The 21,594-nt window shown below is 40.3% G+C and overlaps 1 protein-coding gene and 1 long non-coding RNA gene across 2 annotated transcripts; both read right to left on the bottom strand.

Moving 5' to 3' along the window:
• Positions 1–493: 493 nt before the first annotated feature.
• tmem234 (transmembrane protein 234) lies at positions 494–4,959 on the bottom strand. The gene is made up of 5 exons (XM_080783119.1): positions 4,733–4,959; positions 4,202–4,353; positions 3,830–3,896; positions 3,444–3,536; positions 494–2,122 (listed from the first exon to the last, which is right to left on the bottom strand). Exons 1-5 carry the CDS (start codon positions 4,758–4,760, stop codon positions 2,007–2,009), a joined length of 456 nt encoding a protein of 151 aa, XP_080639245.1. The 5' UTR covers positions 4,761–4,959; the 3' UTR covers positions 494–2,006.
• A 1,456-nt stretch (positions 4,960–6,415) lies between these two features.
• LOC308329088 lies at positions 6,416–21,551 on the bottom strand. Its single transcript, XR_013965360.1, has 3 exons — positions 21,202–21,551; positions 6,767–6,851; positions 6,416–6,445 (listed from the first exon to the last, which is right to left on the bottom strand). It is a non-coding gene; the product is annotated as an uncharacterized lncRNA (long non-coding RNA).
• Between the last annotated feature and the right edge of the window lie 43 nt (positions 21,552–21,594).

Here is a 21,594-nt window from a genome sequence, read left to right as displayed (position 1 = left end):
TAAGATTTTGAAAATTTGACAGTGGTGACATGCCCAGAAAAGGTTGCCAACGTGTACAACAGTCTTATGAATTAAATTTAAATAAGATTGTATGATTTTTTTTTTCTCTGTTTCCCTTCAAATTCCGCCTCCACTCTTTGAAAACCACTTGACTAAACATCAACTGATCAATTATGGCCACAAAGTCCAAATAGCCAAGCCATTGTTGTGTGTTGACCTACTGTATATGGGGCCAAATAAATGTGAAATTAAAACGAGTCCTATTTGAACTATGAATGATAACTTTTAAATTAATTTGTGTTGCATTTATTTTCAAAAACTGTAGACAAGAGTCCAAAATATGAACTTGCTCAAACACCATTTGCAGGAATAGCTATACCACCATGACAATGCCTTGATTGTCATGTATAGAATAATACTTTTTTTGTGACATTATGGACGAAAAACATTTTGTTTTGGATCAACGAGCCATTGAGAACAAACTGAAAATCTGTTTCACCAAGGTTTTTATTAAAGAAATGTAGCTACATGTCTTATCACTAATGGTGCCATCTTCACTGTATCTTTTAAACTATTAAATATTTGTTCAATAAAATGACAAAAAAAAATATATATATATGTTCTTGCATTATTTTATATTTATTATCTATATAAACAGGTTTTGAGGAAGGCAATAATTACAGCAATGATACTGTTGAAATATAAAAATGAGCATTAATTACTAAGCTGGAATGTCAGGTGAACATTGTTATATTCATAACACAAGATAGATGTAACCAAAATAGACCCAATGTTTCTGCCATAACCTTTGCTCCCCCCCACACACCACATGTGATAGACAGCAGCAACAGTAAAACGCCCTGTTAAACGGAGAAGTACGATTCCATGTGTAACCCGAAACTCATTTGTATGTGGTTTCCATAGTGTTTGTATGAATAGCAGTAACATGGTGAGCAGTAGTTAACAATCGGGATTCTATACAAGGACTATAAATCTCTGAAGTGAACCCTGTGTGAACTCTCCTTTAGTTTTAGCCCATGAGCTCCTACTAGGTCTTGGGTTTGTGAGCTCACACCAAGTTCATTTCAGGCATCATTCTCACACAAATAACTTTGACATACAGCGACGTGCACACATAGACATCAAGTTGTGCACAGACATTTAGAGGGGCAGGTGCTCAAGTGAAAAAGGGCACCTTGTGCAGTGTGTGGAACCGGCCAGTTGCCTTAATAGTGTGAGATTTATACATTTTGGGGCATAAATAATATATTAGAAGTTTTTTTTATCAAGAATTGATCAATGTCACCATGGTCCACATACTGTACAAAAAAAGGGGGGAAGGGGAAGTTATTTTTCAAAAGGGCACATTGCTGTCCAGAGGGCAAGGGCAGGTGGTGCTCTAGCACCCCCTAGTGTATATCTGTGCATGCCACTGGACATCAAAGGGGGCTTCAGCCCCTGACCTTTTACCTGTCTGTAAAACAACTGCCCTCTCCAGACCACGGATGCAGCATTTACTGTGGTGAAAGAAATGCCTCTCCTTTCCATGCCACGCCGGAAGGCAGAATTCAGGAGTATGGCTTTTTCCCCCTGAGTCTCCTGAACTTGAACACAGTATTTTGCGTTGAACAAATTTGTTTAGAAATCCAGGTCGTACACCGCATCTCCACTAGCGTGCTGGGTTGCGCCCCGAAAATAGCTGATCTACAAGCTCTCAACGTGTTGCAGAGCGTTGTGCGCTTCTAGATCTGCTATTTTTGTCCAAAAGTGCCCTCTTATGGGATTTCAGCCCCTGCCCCTCGCCCCTGCCCCTCTAACACTCTCTGCACGTCTCTGTTGACATAACATTGGTGCCAGACTGAATGCAAATTCTCGGTCTTCGGTCCTCATTTTCAGTCTCCTGGTTCTCCACAATCTCATCCAGTGAGGAGGTCTAGGAGAATGCATAGCAACTCAACCCTTTATTCAGGGTCCTTCTGGTTCCATTTGTACACCCAGTCAGGAGTTTACAGTTCAGTGGACTGGTTGGAGTGCTGCTGAGTTAAGGCATCCTTGCCATTGATGGAGCTGATCACACACAGAGTGATGCCAGTCATGGTTAGGAACATTCCCCCAACAGCTCCTACAGAGAGGAATAGTGGTGTGAAATTAGAGAGCGTAATGTAGTATAATAGACAAAATGATTAGGTCCTAGAATTGCTATCATACTTTTTTGTTGTACATGTACCGTACACCTGCTGCCATGTGGACATACCGGTGCTTTGCCACTCTTTTGCACCATTGTCTAACCACATGTACATACCCACACATTCTTTATGCTTCATGTACCGTATATATGTTTATATTTTTTTCTTTGACATTGTAAAAGAGTTTGCAGTCTAGAGCTATTCTGACTACAACTGGTTTTTAAGGGCAGAGGAGCTCTCCTCAGCACTGTGCCCCCTCTTCACTCTCTCCTGATTTCCGGCAGACTGGATGCATTTCGGCACATCGCTGCCCTCACACATTCAAGAACCTCCTGGCTGCATCCAGCACCATTTTAATTCGTTTCCGACTTTCTCTGTATTTCCACTGCACAGTTTATGACCATCGCAATAAATGCTAGAAACCCTCTCTTGTCCAAGCAGATGTTCTTCTCAGCTCCATTCCCCCTTTCCTCTACATCCTCATGCCCCTCCAGTTTCTTGACAGCGTTCACCGTCCGCATATTTCTCGTGCCTGAGACTGAGATTGTGACTCATATATTCAAACCTGGGCCTCTGCTTAGTGGCACCTACCAACTGTCAATACATTTACCAACATCACTAGTGAAAATAAAGAAAACATTTCACAAACCTTACAGAAATCATCATAGTCCACAAGGTAAGTATTAAATATTAATCATGTTTTCAGCAACACAACTGTTTTCAGCCATAATATATCTTACACAGAAAAATGCACACACCCCTGGCAAGTGGCATATCCCAATTACCATACATAAGTATGTGTGTTTGTTTGTAATGATAATGATGAGATTTAAACTGTTGAGATGAATAAAGGTGTTTGTTTCAACCAACCAATTGTATCTGTGTTTGTAAAATGAAATGAATATTAAAATGTATTGAACTGGTTCAATACACATCAATACACTGGTAAATACCAACTCTGATTAACAACGCAACTACTATCGAAGCAAACAGTGTTTATTGGTGCTGACCATGTGAGCTGTGCTAAAGGTAATGGAGATCTGTAACAAAGGGTGGTGAATACATTGTAATAGTAATATATGGGAATGGTGAATATGCAGCAGCATGTGAGGCTTAAGGTAAGTAAGGTTTTCCTTACTTTACTGACTTTTAGACACTCGCTTCAGCTTCTGTTGAATCACTCCTACAGGTTGCTAACTGTTCTTCACAATACTGCCAGCCTGGCCGTGAAAGAACATGTCATGAGGGGGAACTTACGTCTGCCTCCAAACTCTTCACCAAGCAGCTTGCCAGTGAGTAGAGTGAAGAGGAAGGTGAGTGAGTTGGTCACAGGAACAGCTAGGGATAAATCTGAAGGAATGGAGTTAAGTTAGAAAGAGATGTGTTAGAAACTTTAAATTGTATGATTGTGTAATATATGATTAATAGACTGCAAAATCTGCAGCATTAGGGCACGGTCACACACACTTTTATTCTACAATAGGAATGGAGCGTTTCGTTTTTTTAGAAATCCGTAAAAATGGAAGCAAACTGCTCCATTCCTATTGAAATCTATTGGCAGAATCCACCCTCATAGGTAGAATAAAAGTGCGGTATGACCGTGCCCTTAGATAATTATGCCTTGAAGGAAGATATCATCTCACCTGTGGTAGCAAGGGTTAAATAGTACACCAATGAGCCACTTTGGTTCAACAGAAATGGGACCAGGTACTGGACAAATTAAGCAATAAGTAACCATTAATATACTGTACATGTCATCATGAAACAACTGACCATGGGGGGTGTGTGTGTGTGTGTGTGTGTGTGTGTGTGTGTGTGTGTGTGTGTGTGTGTGTGTGTGTGTGTGTGTGTGTGTAACATACATGTAACATGTGATGTATACAAAACACACACACACACACACACACGGCAATGTTTTCTGTCAATTTCTAATTGATTTCTATTTGGAATAGAACTTCTATTCAATGAATCAATTTCTATTCCAAATGTATATGTCCATAATGGCTTTAGATTACCTTCAGATTGAGAAAAAGAAACTTGACTTCAGCCAGTAGCTGTGAAACCATATTGGTTCTTTTCACATTCTCGACCCCCTCAGTTCCTCTCTTGAGGAAAGGATTGGTGCAGCCCCACAGCACAGCAACCAGTACCAGACACAACACCTCCACTGAAACACACGACAGCCACGGAAGGTACCGATCAGATTCAGAACGGACACGATTTGTGGCTTGTCTAAAAGTTATGTATGTGTATAAGTAACTTTACAGATATTATCATCTGTTAATGTTGTAGCGAGAGCCGAGAGGAGGGCAACATGTATCGCAATCTACTTCCGTAAACAAACCAAGAAAGCTCCGCGATATATTTTCCCTTTTCCCGCATGAAGTAAGCTAGAGAATATGTATGAATAAATATACGAATTGCTTCATTTAAAATAAAATAAAAAGTATTTCAATTGTGAAAACGCAGCGACGGTCCTATGAAAAACACAACAAAATGTCAAATACACTATAGGCTACAGCAGCAATTATAAGCTTGCTACTTACCAACAGAAACCATCGCGCGAAGTTGCATTCAAGTCTAACACAATGTTCTTGATTGACGTCACATTATCGGTCAGCAGAAATACATAAATTATTTTGTGAGGAATTTGGCCTAGACTCGAGTCTATTAACAGTTAATGGTTAAAAATATATATAGCCTATCGACAAATTTAAGCTATAAAAGATGACATATTATGTCATGTGCCATCTTGAATGCAGCCCCTTTGTAATTTAATAAATTGTAGGAATGGAGTATACCAGTTGAGGGCGCAATGCATCCTTGTCTGTTTCAACAAAATGGCCGGGCGCCTACAATGGACATGGTGTAAAGCCTGGTGAGGCGAGGACGAGGTATAGGTGAGGCGAGGTTAATATCACATTCGCCCATGCAGTGCACTCAACTGAGTTCAAGTAAGTAATAGACATGTTTAGAAATATCAACATTTATTTTCATTTCATTGAAAGAACATAATAATTAAAACATAGGGATGGAACAAGAAAAATAAAGTGCAAAATCCATTCGTGTCAGACTAACTATAAGGATTAATGTCAGCACAGTGATAGAGTTCAAAACAATATAAACTTTTCACAAAATCGCTGTGGTCTCTTTAATCTGCACATTGTAATTATATGCTAGACATAGGTTCATAAATAAACACTCATTAATTCTAAGTGGCAAAAGAAAATTGACACTTTTTAGTTGTAACTTTTATATACACAGTGCAACCAATTAAATGGATACAATTCAACATATTGTTTCATATCTTTGTTGGCTTTCACAGAAGTTTATGTTCTTGCAATTCCATGCAGACGTGTCCTACACACTCATTCAACCAACTAAGTGCGGCCAATAGAACATAACCATTCTAAAATAATAATCTCCTTGGTCCTTTCCAGTCACCGAGTAGTGTCGGAACAGCTGCAAAAAGCACAGAGAGTGAGGGATGAAGGTCTCTCTTGCGCTGAACACTGACTGTAATAATAATAATAATTAGGGGATTCACCAAAAAAGTGTTAATTTTAACTCATTTGTTTTGTATCCTGGTCGCAGATAGAAAATGCCAGTGACCGAGAACTCTGGAGGTCCCTTGTCAACGGCCTATACCCCAGTATGGGTGTCAGGCATAAGTAAGTACGTTTTCAATCCTGCATCCATCTTGTATGGCCACTGATTGCATTGCAACATTTTGTTCATACTTGTGTACTGTACTGTACATCCATAAGGTCTCTTGGTATTCTTGTGGTAACCAGCGGTGGCTCAGTTGATTGAGATTGACACTGACTATATGGGTTCTGTTACCACAGGAGCCAGTCAACCGTTGTTAGGATGCTCTCAACCTCCGCACTGTAACAGGTGACTTCAGGTGAAAGAAACACATAGTTGATTCCAGGTTATGTACTATCCATATATCATGGGAGCAATATCTCTAGTCTTGTTGCTATGTGTTGTCTAATAACGGAGCACCATGTATGGTGACCACTGTAGATCCACTGGCCGTGCTGTTTTGCTCTATGTTATTTGTTTCTATGCTGTTCAGGTCCACTCTGGGGAGGTGGAAGCCATTCTCAGAGGATGGGTTGGTTAAGCTGCCCGACACAGAGCTGACGCCAATGTTGCCCATTGGTACGCTGCTCTGGACAGTCCATGATGACATCTTCTTCTGACGTGTTTTGGAGCCCCCACTGGCCCCCAATACTCTAGATTCATGGGTCCGCCTGGAGTCGGTGAGAGAGATTTTGTCATTGTTAAGAGTAATTGTAACGTGTAATGCTGTATACACTACAGGCCTACCATTACTGTATTAGCAACGATGTGTGAAAAGTTAGCTAAAAAGTAACTAACATAATTATAGAGACCATGATGAACATAAGTGAACTCATTTATCACAGTGGAAATAGCAACAGCTGAAGTGACAGGAGAAAGCGATTCATTCACTTTGGATTGTATAAAAATAGCATCACGTTTAATTTGTACAGTAGTTTAATGAGAGCAATGGAAACAAGGCCATTCATTGTGTTGATGGAATGCTGCCGTACCTGTTGTAAGTTTTTAATATGATGAGCAGAATAGTTATTATTATGACGATCCCTATGACGATGACAGCAATCATAGCCCCAGAACCTGTGAAAAGCAGATAGACACACATCATATTTTCTTCAGTGTTATTTCTAGGGCTTGCCCTCGTAATCGATGAATCGGTCTGTTTGATCTTATTCGACAAAGACTTTGTTAGCTGATTAGATGTTCTTTTTATATATATTATTAATAATAATCGTTGTTCCATGCATACCTTTTGTAAACTCTAGATATATATAGACCATCTAGAAAAATGCGGGCAAAATCCTTGATTATGCAGACTAAAATCTTTGATTTTGCGATGAAATATGCAGGATTGTAGTGGATTTTATGCAGCGAAATTGCGAGACGAAATATGTGGAAAATTTTGAAATGCCAAGTATGCAAAAAGTTGCTGTTTTTTGCAGTTTCTGGAGGGTCTAGAACTCTAGAATATAGCCCTTTAAATATACCAGTGTACAATAGCCATTGTGAAATCAACATTACCAACTTGAAATAGCTGGTCTCTGCATGATTGTACAGTATACTGCAAACTCAATTGTACATATTTCTTGGTTAAAATCAACTAATCGATTAGTCAAGAAATTCCTATGGCCGTTAGACAACCAAGTATTGTTTTAGTTGAGGAGAGCTTACTAGTTATTTCCCCACTGGTGCTATATAGATATTTATTCATATCTCATCTCATTCACATGGTGACCGTTTTTTAACTTGTCATAGTGACTAGTAGCTTTTGGAGACTATTCACAGGCATGCTGTACTACAGTGGTTCTCAGTGGGGTCCCCAGCAAAATGAGTTAATTATAGCATCAAAATCTGTTTAACCACTTTAACCCAATATGGCTGTTACGGCGGTACAGATTGTACAGACAGTATTTACGCTCTAAATGGTATTGTTGCCACACCCTTGCAGTCCATCTGATTAAACCTCCTGACGTACTTGGGTTGCTTATCTTAACTACAGTCAAAATGTGCTATTAATTTCAACTTCCATGAGGCACACTGTAGCTAGTATTGCTCTGTTATGTTTCAGAAATGTCCATGTTGTTGGTCAACATAAGTCAAATACACTTAAACAAGCAGAAATGCTCATGCATAGACAGTGAACAAATACACACACACACACACACACACACACACACACACACACACACACACACACACACACACACACACACACACACACACACACACACAATATAGTCTACCGTAGTTACTAGTTATACATACTCTGAATGAGTATTTGATCTTTAGATTTGGTCGTGCTGGTTGTATTTGTGATGAAGTTGGTCACTGGTGAGACAGTTGAAGTTTGCATTTTCAACAACCTGGACAGAGAAGACAAAATACAATGTAAGGATTAGATTACATTTGACTTTATTGTCCCAGAAGGAGATTTTGTTTTCACAGCCTGTTCAACACAGCAGCACACAGACATGAACGCAGTGACATACTAAACCTTGGCGAGTGCTGGCGCTTTGGCATGGGGGGGGGGGGGGGGGGGGGGTCAGATCAACATGGAATGAATTCTGTACTGGCCATATAAGGAGCATGTCTAGTGTACAGGGTTTGATGAGGTCAGATCAACATATGGAATGTCAGAACACGTCAGCTCCATATATGGAGATCTACAGGTGGTAGCGGGGACATTCTCTTGAGTTTACAAGGTTTGATGAGGGCCGGGCCTTAATATTCGGGCCTGTTGAAAACTCTAGTTTTCGCCTGTTGCCGGGCGCGGCTGCACAAATAACTTTGGGGCAGGCCCGTCTAGAGTTTGAATGGACAGTTATCAGTCAAAAGCGAGACATTGAAGAGGACATCAGATGTCATAGTGATGTCACGAGACCTGGGCACCATACAGTATATGGGGGCATGTATGGGGATTTTGAGTGATACACTGACGGGAATTGCACGTTTCAACAAAAAACAACATACAGGTACCATACTGTAAAATCATTACATCCTGTAGCACACAACATTGACATCCGCTATAACACTACACAATCAATCAATCAATCAATCAGTCAATCAAAAATTAACGACAAACAATTAAGAACTTACAGTACCCTCTTATCACTGGAGCGTATGGTAGACACGTTTAGTGTGCTTACTGCAAGCTTTAAAACTAATAGTTTCTGAAAGTAATGGCATAGTTGACATTGTAACTGTAATAATATTACCCAATTTGTCAATGTAACGCAAATGCTGCTCATTTAAGAAATGTCATTATGTAATATGTTACTTACGTAATAATGTTACTTATGTAATGCGTTACCCCGCAACACTGTGCTCTAGTCTAGGTATCAGGTGTGAAACAGTTAAACAAACATGAGAAGAGTTTGTGCAACACTTTCACCGGGCTAACTCTTACACAATCGTTGGGGAAAGAAAAGAATGCACAGTATACTGTAGAGTAAAGAAAAGGCTGAGAACAATAATCATGCAGAAGCTGGGTGGCACAGTGAATATTGTCCAAAGAAACAAAGGAATGAGGATATTTCAACAATGTTTACCAAAGCATTATAATGGTTGAGATAATGGCCATTATAGCTACACAAGGAAAATAAAGTGGAAAGGACCGACGGTAGCCTAGGCGTATACCTTCTGCCTATTACACAGTCAAGTTCTCAGAGTTAATTTATCCATTTGAGTGCAAAATAATGTACAGTAAATGGAATTCAAGCAACAATTTGGTTACATTTGTACACTCAGAGTTAAATTAACACATTTTCTCACGCAGAGTAAGCATCCACTTATACAATAAAATCATAGATGTCTGGATCCACATACAGTAGGAACGACGTGGCTCCAAAGTGGATTTCAGACTTCACAAGGCCAGTCTGTGACATCATGCATCCACTATCAGTCGTCTTTGGGCAAGCTTTCAGCCTGATCAGAGCCCTAATGTCTTCCATTATGATTATTCTTTATTCGATATTTCGAAATATATAAATTTGGCGCTGATCAGTTTTCAAGAATTGTTCCTGCCACACAGACAGACTGACCTCTGATAAGTCTGTAGAGCCACTCCGTAAAAAGAGAATCTCATAACATACAGTAGACTTGATTTAACAGAACTCTCTATTAACATATCTACTAACATGCACTCATTCATCATAGAGCATAATTAATTGAATTTCTTCCTAGAAGTGCTATCATCAGACAGATTGATGGCCTACTGTATATGCATGTCTCCAAGGAACAGCTACAACCGAACACAATGTTGAAATGTTATAGATAAGTACAGAAGACATGGTTGTAAAGATTAAATGATTGTTAGTGGTATTCGGCATGAAGTAAACTCATAACCAGACACCATCATTGACAAAAGTTCCCCTCTTTTTTTCTCTGTTATTATTACTCAAGAAATGTTTTCTTTAAATTAGATTTTGAATCCACCAGTCATTTCAACTTTCCCAACAGGATATTGGCAATTTAAAATGTTCTAATGGAAAGCGTATCTGTTTTCTAAGCCCTACAGTGTATGCTCCCTCAACCCCAAATAAACTTGGGGAACATATATACTGCTCAGACATGAGTTAGTGGCTTTGACCCTTCTGCTTTTGTAATAACGTTTACCCGTTCTGGATTATATCACATCTCCCTGAGGCCCTCACTTATGTCTCTTCTCTATTCTATCTAATTCTCTGCCTTACTGACTTGATGACACAATGCTATTGAGGAGAGTGCCCTTCATCCCCTTTTAATACTATAATTACCCTGACACGCATTGTAATTGGTCCTGTCTGTGTGTTTGCTCGTTAGCTAGATAATTACAAAACGTATGGGCAGATTTTCCTGAACTTCGAGGGAATGATCAGTAGGCGGCCCCAAAGAGATGATATATTTTGGGACAAAAAGGTCAACGGTCAAGGTCACAATCAAGAGATGTACAGTAGAGCTGGATACGTTATCTATTTGCAGGGTAGGGTTTGCGCTTTGCACCCTCAGTGCATTTGTTAAATGGTATTATTGGTGTATTATTATTATTATTATTATTATTAGTCTGTCTAGTCTATTATAGAATTATTCATTTTGAATCAAGATTGTATAGTGCGGCGAGATGAACAATACCGTGTTCATTGTTAACATGACATTCTAATCAATATTTTGTGATGTCTTGGGCCAGGACATCCACAAAGGACTCCAGGCAAAGTTTTAGGATGCTCACAGTATTTCACAGTATATTTCTCCCCTCCACAATGTGAATAGTCAGGCAATATGCACATACTCCTAATTGTATTCTGTATGCAGAAGACTCAGCCGGTATATCTGCGCATTCATTGCACCTGACAGGAACATTCTTATAGATTTAATCTACGGTGTGGTGATTAATGACTCCAACAGAGACCATCCATCACTGACAATAGGCCTTTATCTATTACTGTTTAGGAACGAATCCAAACAAAACACAGGTCAGAGCACACCCTGTAGTGTAAGGGATACTTCCCCTGTCTTTTGGCTTGACTTGGCCTGGTGATAACCCAGAAACACTTCAGAGGGTTTGGATGACACTTGTTTACTGGCCAAACAAACAAATTGCTGATTTTTAGTACCCAAGAAAACAGAATACATGTAAAAGTGGATTGTATCCAGTACCATCTGTGTATGATGGGTGTTGCCAAAAAGAACACATCATCACATCCATTGCCACAAGCTGATTTAGCTGAGCCCAAGGAAGACCGCAATAAGCATGAAATAAGCCCAACATTTTGGTATGCTAAATATCATTGCAGAAACCAGTTCTTTCATAAATTAATGCCAGTTGTCAGTGTGAAAAAAGTTTGCCCTATAAACCTCTCATAAGTTTTACCTATAATGAGACCACAGATTAAACACAAATGCCAGGTTGAAAGTGGTTAAATCGGTCTGCGTATTTTATAAATATTTACCAATGAAAACTATTATCAAGGACTGGTGACTAAATAACTACATTGATCGATTGGAACACATGTTTTTTCCATTTCCTGAAAAGCAACAGTTTTGGACATATAAAGATTAAAGTCCAACTGTGATGATATATTTTTAACTGATAAAATCCTGTGTGAATAACATGTTCTGGAAAATCATACTGAAGCCTGAAGGTATATAAGTAAAAGCAGAATACTATTTGCACCCACCCACACACACACACACACACACTGCATGCACCAACAACCCACACACTTTTATTATTGAATACTCTTTCTAAGCAAACAGAAGTGAGAAAGTGAAGTGAGGCTGTTAAGAACTCATTGTTCTTTGTTCCATGCATTTTATGTTAAGTTATACAAAAGAGGTCTCAACTCAATGTTATTATTCGGCCTAGAGGTCACCAAATTGACTCCTTCCTTCCCAGTCTCCAAACACAGCCATCCAACAATTTCAAATCCAAAAATGCAGTTATATAATGTAAAGTTTGACACATATATCTCTTATTTGCCTTTTTTCTCTTTTTATTGATAGAGGGATATATGAAAGTAGGCTGACGGGAAATGGGAGGAGAGAGATGGGGGGGGGGGGGGTGGGTGACACGTAAAGGCCGTCGGGATCGGGAATCGAACCCGCGGCACACTGCCAGACTAGATTACCCTTACCAGCCAAGGTACCCAGACGGCTACGCCAGCTGCCCAGGACATCTCATTGGCTGATTGTGTCTGATTGGCCAATTAGTCTGATTGGCCAGGCCTAGAGGGGTGTGTTCAAGCTACGTGCAACAACTCAATGTTAGTATTTGTATTAGATAACAGTAGCGCAATTTGAAATTTGCACCCTATGGCCAGAAAAATAATTAATTATGTGTGTTTGACTGGATTGCTGAATTCCTACAATGACCATAATGCTTTGGTGCACTGCTTATTGTGGAGAGGAAGGCGGCTGTGTGGAGGGAGGTGTGACTTGTAGTCCTCAAGGACGCTTCAACACTAACTCAGCGAGAGCCGGGGGTCGAGCCAGGGCACCTGATTCCAAATCACTTGAGCTGCTGCTGCCCACTTGAGCTCAGTAGCCCATTTTAGCTCAATGAATAATATATTCCACCTTCTGTGTGCCATTATCAACATTAATATTGGCATCCCTATTATTGGTAATATTGTTTTTTATTTAAAATTTGTCAATAGCTAAATGAACCGATTTACAAGATCACATGTGAGAGAGCGTTGTGAGATTGTAGATCTGCTATTTACGTTATTAATACGACAAAGTATATAGGGCTTAATTGGTTGAAAACCATGGACCCATATTTTGCACTCTACATGTAAATGTTCATTACTCACATACTGTATATGCATTCCACACAATGAGCCAGGTAAAGCTCAATAACGTTTGAGTGTGACTGAATGCCAATAGCGTGCATCATGAGTAAGTCTCTCTCAGTTTGCAGTAATCTGCTCTTGTAGTAGAGAAAGAGCGCATGCGTTGATGTGAGATAAGATGGCTTGGGGAGGGCCCATTCACAGCAGTTTTTCAGGGGCCAAGTCATTTCTCTGTTCAGGCCTGAGAGCAGGTGCTTTAAACGAGAACAAAATTTGCATCAGCTATGAATAGCGGAAAACCCTGGAACAAGGAAGAGCCTATGTACAGTTGCATATTGTGTGTGCACAGTCTACACTCACGTGCATGCACACGCAGTCACGCACGCACGCATGCTTGCTCACTCACTCACTCACTCACTCACTCACTCACTCTCACACACACACACACACACACACACACACACACACACACACACACACACACATGCGCGCAACCTGTTGGAACTTGACTGTTAGCTAGCTGTGAGAGGGGGCCGCAGTGTATTGGGAGACCTGTTCACTTAAGTGTAAACTTGATTCAACAAGTAAGGCACTTTTCCAGCTGGACACAAAATTTGAATGAGACAGTTATCATGAGTGGATCAGCAACTTTACAGATTCATTACATCACAGAGCCACAGACATAACATGTATATTAGAGCTCACTTGAATTAAACATGATTGTTGCGTTGTCTGTCTGTCTGTCTGTCTGTCTGTCTGTCTGTGTGTCTTTCTGTCTGTCTGTCTGTGTGTCTGTCTGTCTGTCTGTCTGTCTGTGTGTCCGTCCGTCCATCAATTTGATTCCAAACAAGATATCTCGAAAACTACTTGCCATTGCCAATTTGCCATGGAATTGTATCCTGGAATTTAACACTGTATTTTATTACTTTACATCTTGGCTCAGAATATACAAGAAATAAGAGTGCAACTTCCATCAATTTGAGAAACTTCTACTACTTCTACAACTAGGACCAACCAATCAGATTTCATCTCAGACTAATAGCAAGTGGCTCCAGATCAGTGCTTCCAGGTACTCCCTGCTGACTCTCGTTAAAGTTCACAGGGAGGTGATACGTCTAGATTTCTCTTCCAGGTTGACTCCTGGATGAAATAACTGTTGATCTGGTGCCAGGAATGTTATAAGCAAAGACCTTAAATATAGAGGATGAGCAATTTGTCCACACAGCAGTAGTTCGCAACATTCATCTAGTGTCCTTGTCTTTCTTTGTTGATAGTATCAAGTGAAGGCTGACAGGAAAGAGGGAGAGAGAGAAGGGGAGAGACATACAGCAAAGGTCGTCATGAACGGGACTCGAATATGCGACGTGCTGTCGGGCCAAAGCCTATATGTGGCATGCGCCCGGACCACTTTAGTGGCACTTTAGTGTTTTTTTCTATTTCTAAAATTGTTTCGCCTATAATGACATGCCTAAAATAGGGACACCAGGTTGAAAGCGATTAAAGCTGCATTGTGTGACGTTTTTGCACGTAAATTGTACACACCAGCCTTGCGTATCATCGCCAGGCCACCAGGTTGGGAGGCAGGGATTATGTTTTCGCCCCTGTAGGTTTGTATGTCCGTCTGTGTACAGCTAATCGCAGACGCCACTGGACCAAGCAGCATCAAACTGTGCATGCACACTCCCAAACTCCCAAACCCCCAAATTAGTCTCATGGTGGCACTATAACAAGCCGCTTTATATTTTGGCCTATAACACAGCATCCTATCTACCCCAACTTTAAAGGGCCTCTGACCAACACAGAGTAATAACCGCTTACACTTACATCCAAATGGGATCACCACAATTGCTACAAATGTTTGTTGCAGAAACATGATTTCTCCACCAAATGAATTACACACGATGACCATAAAACTTTGATATATACCTTTTGCCTGTAATAGTATGTTTTATATGATTTGTTATGAGGCCTCTAGCACAGCTCCAAAAGTCTGCTGTACAGTACAATCTCTAACTCCCCGTGCCTCTTCCCCACGACCTGCCAGCTGCACCCCATGACTGACACAGCCCTGGGTAGGCCACCCAGCCTGGTGGAGATCTTTAGTTTTTGAGTGGTGCCTCCGCTCCATTACGGAGCTATGTGTGTCCGTACTGTATGTCTGTATGTATGTCCGAGCAGAGAAAGCTGTAACACCTAAAGTGGCCAGTACACTACAGTACGAGCCCTGGGCAGTTCTTGGCGCTCTGGATGTTCCTGGGACCCCCGGGGACCCCCACACGGACCCCTCGGGGACCCCCACATGCTATCTCTGTCATATCTCGACCGTTCCGGGAAAAAATATGGACAAGTGTTCCGCGGGTCTAACATGAACGTAAAATGAAGCCTGTCAGTCCTTGAATTGTACATCGCCATCTTTCTAGATCCGTTTGGGCCCAGCTGGCCATTGGCTGGCCCAGAGGCGGGACTTCCCCCCCTTCTTCTCCGTTGGTTTTTATTTTGACTCGAGTGGGTGGGGAATCCCGATCATAGACTGTAACGGTAGCCACGCCCCTCAGAACATACGCGACTTTATGGTCGTTTTTTTTATAAATGGGACCATAATTTTCCAAAAAGAATATTATGACATTAGAAATGAGACTTTAAACTAATGACTGAAAGCAGAAAGTATTCATGACCATGTTTATTAAGGTAATACAGTCTAGGTGAAGTTGGGCCCAAATACATGGACTTCTATGGGGCTATGGGTTTTCTTGGGCCCAATGACAGCGCCACAACAGGCCATTATATGAACTTTCAGGAAATCCCGATTTCCTTAGTAGCTTCACAAAATATCTGTCTGACTGCCCCCCTGGTAGCCATGTAATAAGCGGGATAATATCTGGCTAGATGGTCATTGTCGGGATATAATTCACCTTCAGAGTGATTAACCATCTCGGCTTCGCCTCTGTGGTTAAACTCCCTGTCTGTGAATTATCTCCCGACAAAGACCACCTAGTCAGATATTATCCCTTACATAGCACCTGACAAAGCCAACAAGGCAAAACGTGTGTCAGAAAAATTTAAAAATTAAGCCTTAAGTGAGTCCTTCCTGTCCATCCTTGGAGTGTGCCATGTGGTCCCTTCCTGAGAGAAGCAGCGAGAGGTTTTCTGTCTTGGACTTTAATTGTAATTAACATTTGAAGTTTGAACCTAAGCAGACCCATTGGCAAGTTCATGCACATTTCCATCTGTGCCATGTTCAGCTGTTTATGATCTACCACGATTCACTCATGAAACCCAACTGACGCCAGTGAACAGACAGTCAATAAATGACGTAGAGAACTAGAGATTACATGGGCTCTGACGTACTGGACATGATTATATGATGTGACAAATGGAAAACAGTCCTCATTGGTTACTCATCACAAATTGAACAATACATCTTCAAATGTGTACACATGTACATGTCAAAAACATAATTTATCATACAATAAGCAACAAAGACACATTCACATTTTGATGAAGTAGTAAATAGCATAATAGAAAATACACTTAGGGACTTAGGATTTTACTGTGATCCCTTTTTGGACAGCAAATATTACACAACCTAGTCAGCCTGTGTTGACTATTAGGCCATAGAGATTAGTAATGACATAATATATCATCTTTGCTATTTGCAGAGGTGACAGCTTCTTGATAAGTAGGTAATTCATCGCAAGCTGTACAGGGCCAGAAAGACATACACCGGTGTATGTACTATTGATGTTGAAGAGGCAATGTAACCAGCCATATCACATTGAAATGTGCTGAATTTCAATTAGGGTCATCTTTGAGTGTTGAAATGAAATCGCCTTCATATTTTGGAGTCAAAGAAATCAGAAAGATTCAATTTATTTGTCTTTTGCTTATTGCTTCCCCTTTCCCTATCTGCAAGCTCTCCCTTTGCTATGATAATGGTTTGTGTGCTCTTCCACAAACCACAGCTATTCAGCTCCAGTGCAGATTCAATATCCTCTCTTCCTTCCTCAGCAAACACATCATTTTATTGGCCTAGAGAACACAGAGTCTCTGCACAGAACTGGAACAATTTGGTTCCTCTTTCATACAGTATATGAGGGGAAAAAAGCCAGACAAAATTGTTATATGGCTAGACTTTCTTCCTCTATACTGTACATGTATTACGTGCAGAAACATGCATGTACGCACGCACGCACGTACAGACAGACAGTATAGCAGGTCATACATGCGTTGTCTCTTACTCACACATTCATAAACACATGCAAAGCATGACCTTCGTGACCAAATGTGGTTCAGAGTCAATATTTAAGCAGTCAATCAGAGCCTGTCCAGAGGTTAACAAGAAAATGCAGAGAGAGAGAGAGAAAGAGAGAGAGGTCGTCATCAACAGGTCATAGACGACCTTTACTGTTCACACTATTTCCATCCCTCTCACATTAACTCTTTCCATGATGGTTAACCTGCCTGTGTGATTCAGTTCTCAGGAGTGCGTTCAGATATGAACCTGAAACTTCCTCACGTGTGTGTGTGTGTGTGTGTGTGTGTGTAATAATCTTGGACACTACTACATCGATCAGCATCAAATGTTTTGTGAACACTACCGTTACCAATTGCATTTACCCAATAGCAGCGCCACCAATGTGAATACTTTCACTGTGTCTGTTGGAGAAACACATTCTTATTTTGTTTTTTAGTTTTGTTTTTACCTGTCTTTACCACATTAACACAGGACCTCATGAGTCATGATTGTGATAATGATAATGACCATCAATCAGCTTTATGATATTTCATGACTCAGAGCACATGTATATGATCAATCAATCGATTGAGCTATAGTAGCTTGGATCTATGGCCTACCGGTACTTAAAGTTTATTTTTATTTGGGGGCCCACTTACAATATCCTCACAGTCAATCAATTGGCCCGCCCCAGGTTGAAAACACACCTCTATTTTTACTTCTGCCAATAGAGCGGCTGCATGGCCAATGTTGAAGCCGCCAAATTCTACTGGCCAAAGCTGGAACTGCAGGCATGCATTTTTGCACATGCATATAGCATAAGTAAACCCCGCACAGCTGGGTGTTTTTTTTAACACGGAGTGCTCGTTAGCACTTCCACATTTTGGACACCAAATATTGGTGTCCAAATAAAAAATGATGAAGTAGAGCGTTCTTCCGGGTCCTTCAAACACCACTTAGCAACTTCCATTGAAATGAATAGTGGGGTCGGGGATGTCCGCTCTGAAGCTTACTGTATGGGCGCAACAAATTGGAAACATTGTACTGTATGTCATTGATTTTTCCTTGCGGATTCCTGCAACCCACACCTTGCAATAGGGAAAACAGTGAACCACACATAGCAATTTCTAGAAATTGTCTAATTACCACATGAGACTGACTGATCAGCTGGATTATCTACCTGCTCTAATTCATGTCAATTTGGACAGACATGATGTCGCTCCTCATTTACATTCCCGGCCTTATTTGTGTGGCCCAGTCTCGCCCTGTACAAACATCCTTGACTATATATTTATATATATGAGAGAGAGAGAGAGAGAGAGAGAGAATGATGTGATTTATTTAAAATTTGTAGATAGTATCTTGCAAACAGTATGCTGTTTTGGACAAATACGTACCTGTTAGGGTAAGTTGTAAGATGTAAAAGGAACTTTTGAAAAGGGTGTCCTTGCACAATAGCTTCTCAACTCACAGTGCATTGTTCTCTCAGTTTCCAAAGACATAACAAAAGGGTATTTATAGAGAGTTGCAGAGAGGTAAAGTTACAAATATACAGACACAGCAGCCCTGTGTAGTAGAGTCACAAACACACAAAAACAGTACATGTCGTGGAGCCATCATAGCTTCATGTATTAAATGAACTTAGTGGTCAAGTTTGAAATTGACAACATATATAGTTAGACAGTAAGTGTCACATCCTGACAAAGTTATTTCTGGTTTCAAGTTGTTGTAAGCATACAACTTTGGACAATATATTCTCTGCAGTCATATACAGTAGTGAATTTGCATGAATCTTCTCTACTTTATAATGCAGTAGTAGTTGGGAATAGTGTTCATATTATATATTGTGCAGTATGTAATATGTATGTGTTGAATACATAGACTGTAAAAAAATATGGACAAAGCGTTCGCCGGGTCTGATATGGACGTAAGATGAAGTCAGTCAGTCCTTGTATTGTAAATCGCCATCTTTCTAGATCCGTTTGGGCCCAGCTGGCCCATTGGCTGGCCCAGACAACGAGGCGGGACTTCCCCCCTTCTTCTTAGTTGGTTTTTATTTTGACTCGAACGGGGGGTGGCTCCCAATCATAGACTGTAACGGTAGCCACGCCCCTCAGAACATACGCGACTTTATGGTAATTATTTTAATAAATGGGACCATAATTTTCCAAAAAGAATATTATGACATGAGAAATGAGACTTTAAACTAGTGACTGGAAGCAGAAAGTATTCATGACCATGTTTATTAAGGTAATACAGTCTAGGTGAAGTTGGGCCCAAATACATGGACCTCTATGGGTTTTTTTGGGCCCAATGACAGCGCCACAACAGGCCATTATATGAACTTTCAGGATGTCCCGATTTCCTTAGTGGCTTCACAAAATATCTGTCTGACTGCCCCCCTGGTTGAATAACATGAAAAGCTCATAGCAACATGTTTGTTCAACAGTGAATTTAGAGAGATGTGTTCTTGTAGAAAGAAAGTTAACAGTGAATTTATAGATAGACAAAAGAAAATAGTTATTGCCAACATTTATTTGTATTCTTTATTTTTGTGTGTGGCTAACATACATTTAGGCCTGATGCCGATTATAAAAAGGACTTCTAAATCCTGACCTAAGTTTTCTGAAAAACTTCAAATATTTATATAGCAGCATCAACGTTTTTCAAATTTTTAATACTGTAAATACTGTACAGAACCCCAAAATGGGTTCCCGGCCTGAAGGGGTAAAACACCAAAAGGGGTTCCCGCCCAGAATGGGTAATTGTCTATCAAGTGCAAAGATTGAACATATTGAAAATATTGCTTATTTTGATTTGTACAAATTGTGCATTTCTAATTTATGTAACTAATATGATGTATGTAACTGTATGATATTTCCATTTAATTCTTACTAATTATATTATAACATATTAGTGAGAAGGAAATATTTTTAATAAATTAGTCCTAAATGGAACATTGGCTCTTAGACATTAGTCTGATATTAGGTGGATTGATGGATTTCACTCTTGTGTGCTAAAAGTTTATACTGTATATACATTCCTAATGGTAGCTTTCTAACAAGGGCGGGAGTCACTCACATTCACCCCACATAACCCCTAATATATATAATTATATTATATGTATACATATAATATCCCATATTAGAGTTACTTAACTGGTCCCAGTCCAGGCAGTCCCATTAAAACTTCAAAGTGATAACCATGCGCTGTCATTTCAAGCTGCATAAACCTGCCAGTCGCAGCTCACGTCTAGTTAAATATATAAGTATGTACGTATTTACATGATAGATTGCTTGTTCTTTACACCCTAGGAGAACAGGTTACACATTATCTAGAGCCTATTCAGGGTCAAATGGGTCACCTGTACAATTATTACAGGTCCACACAACTGTCTTTCTGCCTTTAGCTCCAAACAAACAAAACAACGATCCTCTCCTCCCCTCTCCAAAACTCTAATGGCTGCAACTTGCCAGCTTTGTTTAATATAATATTCATTAAAGGGTTAATGTACATATTGTGTCACCATGTTATATTTTTTAAATGATTTTAGATATAAAACCACAATAATCAAAAGCACAGAAGAAGCATTTGAACAAGCTGTCATATAGACACTGTATATAACAGACAATGCATTTTGCACATGCCGTCATATTTTCCAGCAACTGATAATATGATGAAGTGCTTCCAGTCTACAGATATCATAATACACTAATAACAGATAGGCATTGCAAACTAGCACACACACACACACACACACACACACACACACACACACACACACACACACACACACACACACACACACACACACAGCAACCATAGTGTACTGAATAACACCCTCATCAACTTACTGTAAAATATACCTATAATAACAAACTGACATCATTTTCTTCTTTGTGATCAGTTCAGTGTCACACATACTCACCTAGAGCGTCTCGTTCTCGATGTAGCCGCAGCCCTCTCCAGGTGGGACCCTGAGCAGCACCTGGGCCCCCTCTGCCTCAGCCGACCGAGGGGCGCATACTGTAGTCCACTGTACCACAGTACTGACAGACAAACCCGCTTCTGGGCCGGGTGGGGGAGAAGAAAGGAGGAGGCTGTTTTTTTTCCTTTGCTTGTTTTTTCTTTGTTTGCGTTCCCAAATGAGAAAATCCTGTTGTCGTTGTAGTGACAGTGACAGTGGACACTTCCACGAGTGCCGTGAGAAAATATACAGAGACACGGACGCAAAAAGAAAAACAAATCACAACAAAAGCAGAGAGATGTGTGTCTGGTTTCTCTGGGAATCAGAGCATGTGTGTTGAGGAAGAGGAGGGGA

Source organism: Protomyctophum bolini, assembly GCF_963924005.1.
Source record: "Protomyctophum bolini genome assembly, chromosome: 15".
NCBI classification, from domain to species: Eukaryota; Metazoa; Chordata; class Actinopteri; order Myctophiformes; family Myctophidae; genus Protomyctophum; species Protomyctophum bolini.
Note: the sequence above shows the minus strand (reverse complement) of the source record. Positions and strands in the feature narration are given on the sequence as shown.

What these genes read in the sequence shown, in the direction of transcription:
- tmem234 (XM_080783119.1), bottom strand. Translation starts at nt 4,760, where the DNA reads ATGCAACTTCGCGCGATGGTTTCTGTTG. An exon ending in TTCTTTTTCTCAATCTGAAG is followed by an intron (nt 3,897 to 4,201) that starts GTAATCTAAAGC and finishes TAATTTGTCCAG; the next exon opens with TACCTGGTCCCATTTCTGTT. An exon ending in TGAAGAGTTTGGAGGCAGAC is followed by an intron (nt 2,123 to 3,443) that starts GTAAGTTCCCCC and finishes TCCTCTCTGTAG; the next exon opens with GAGCTGTTGGGGGAATGTTC.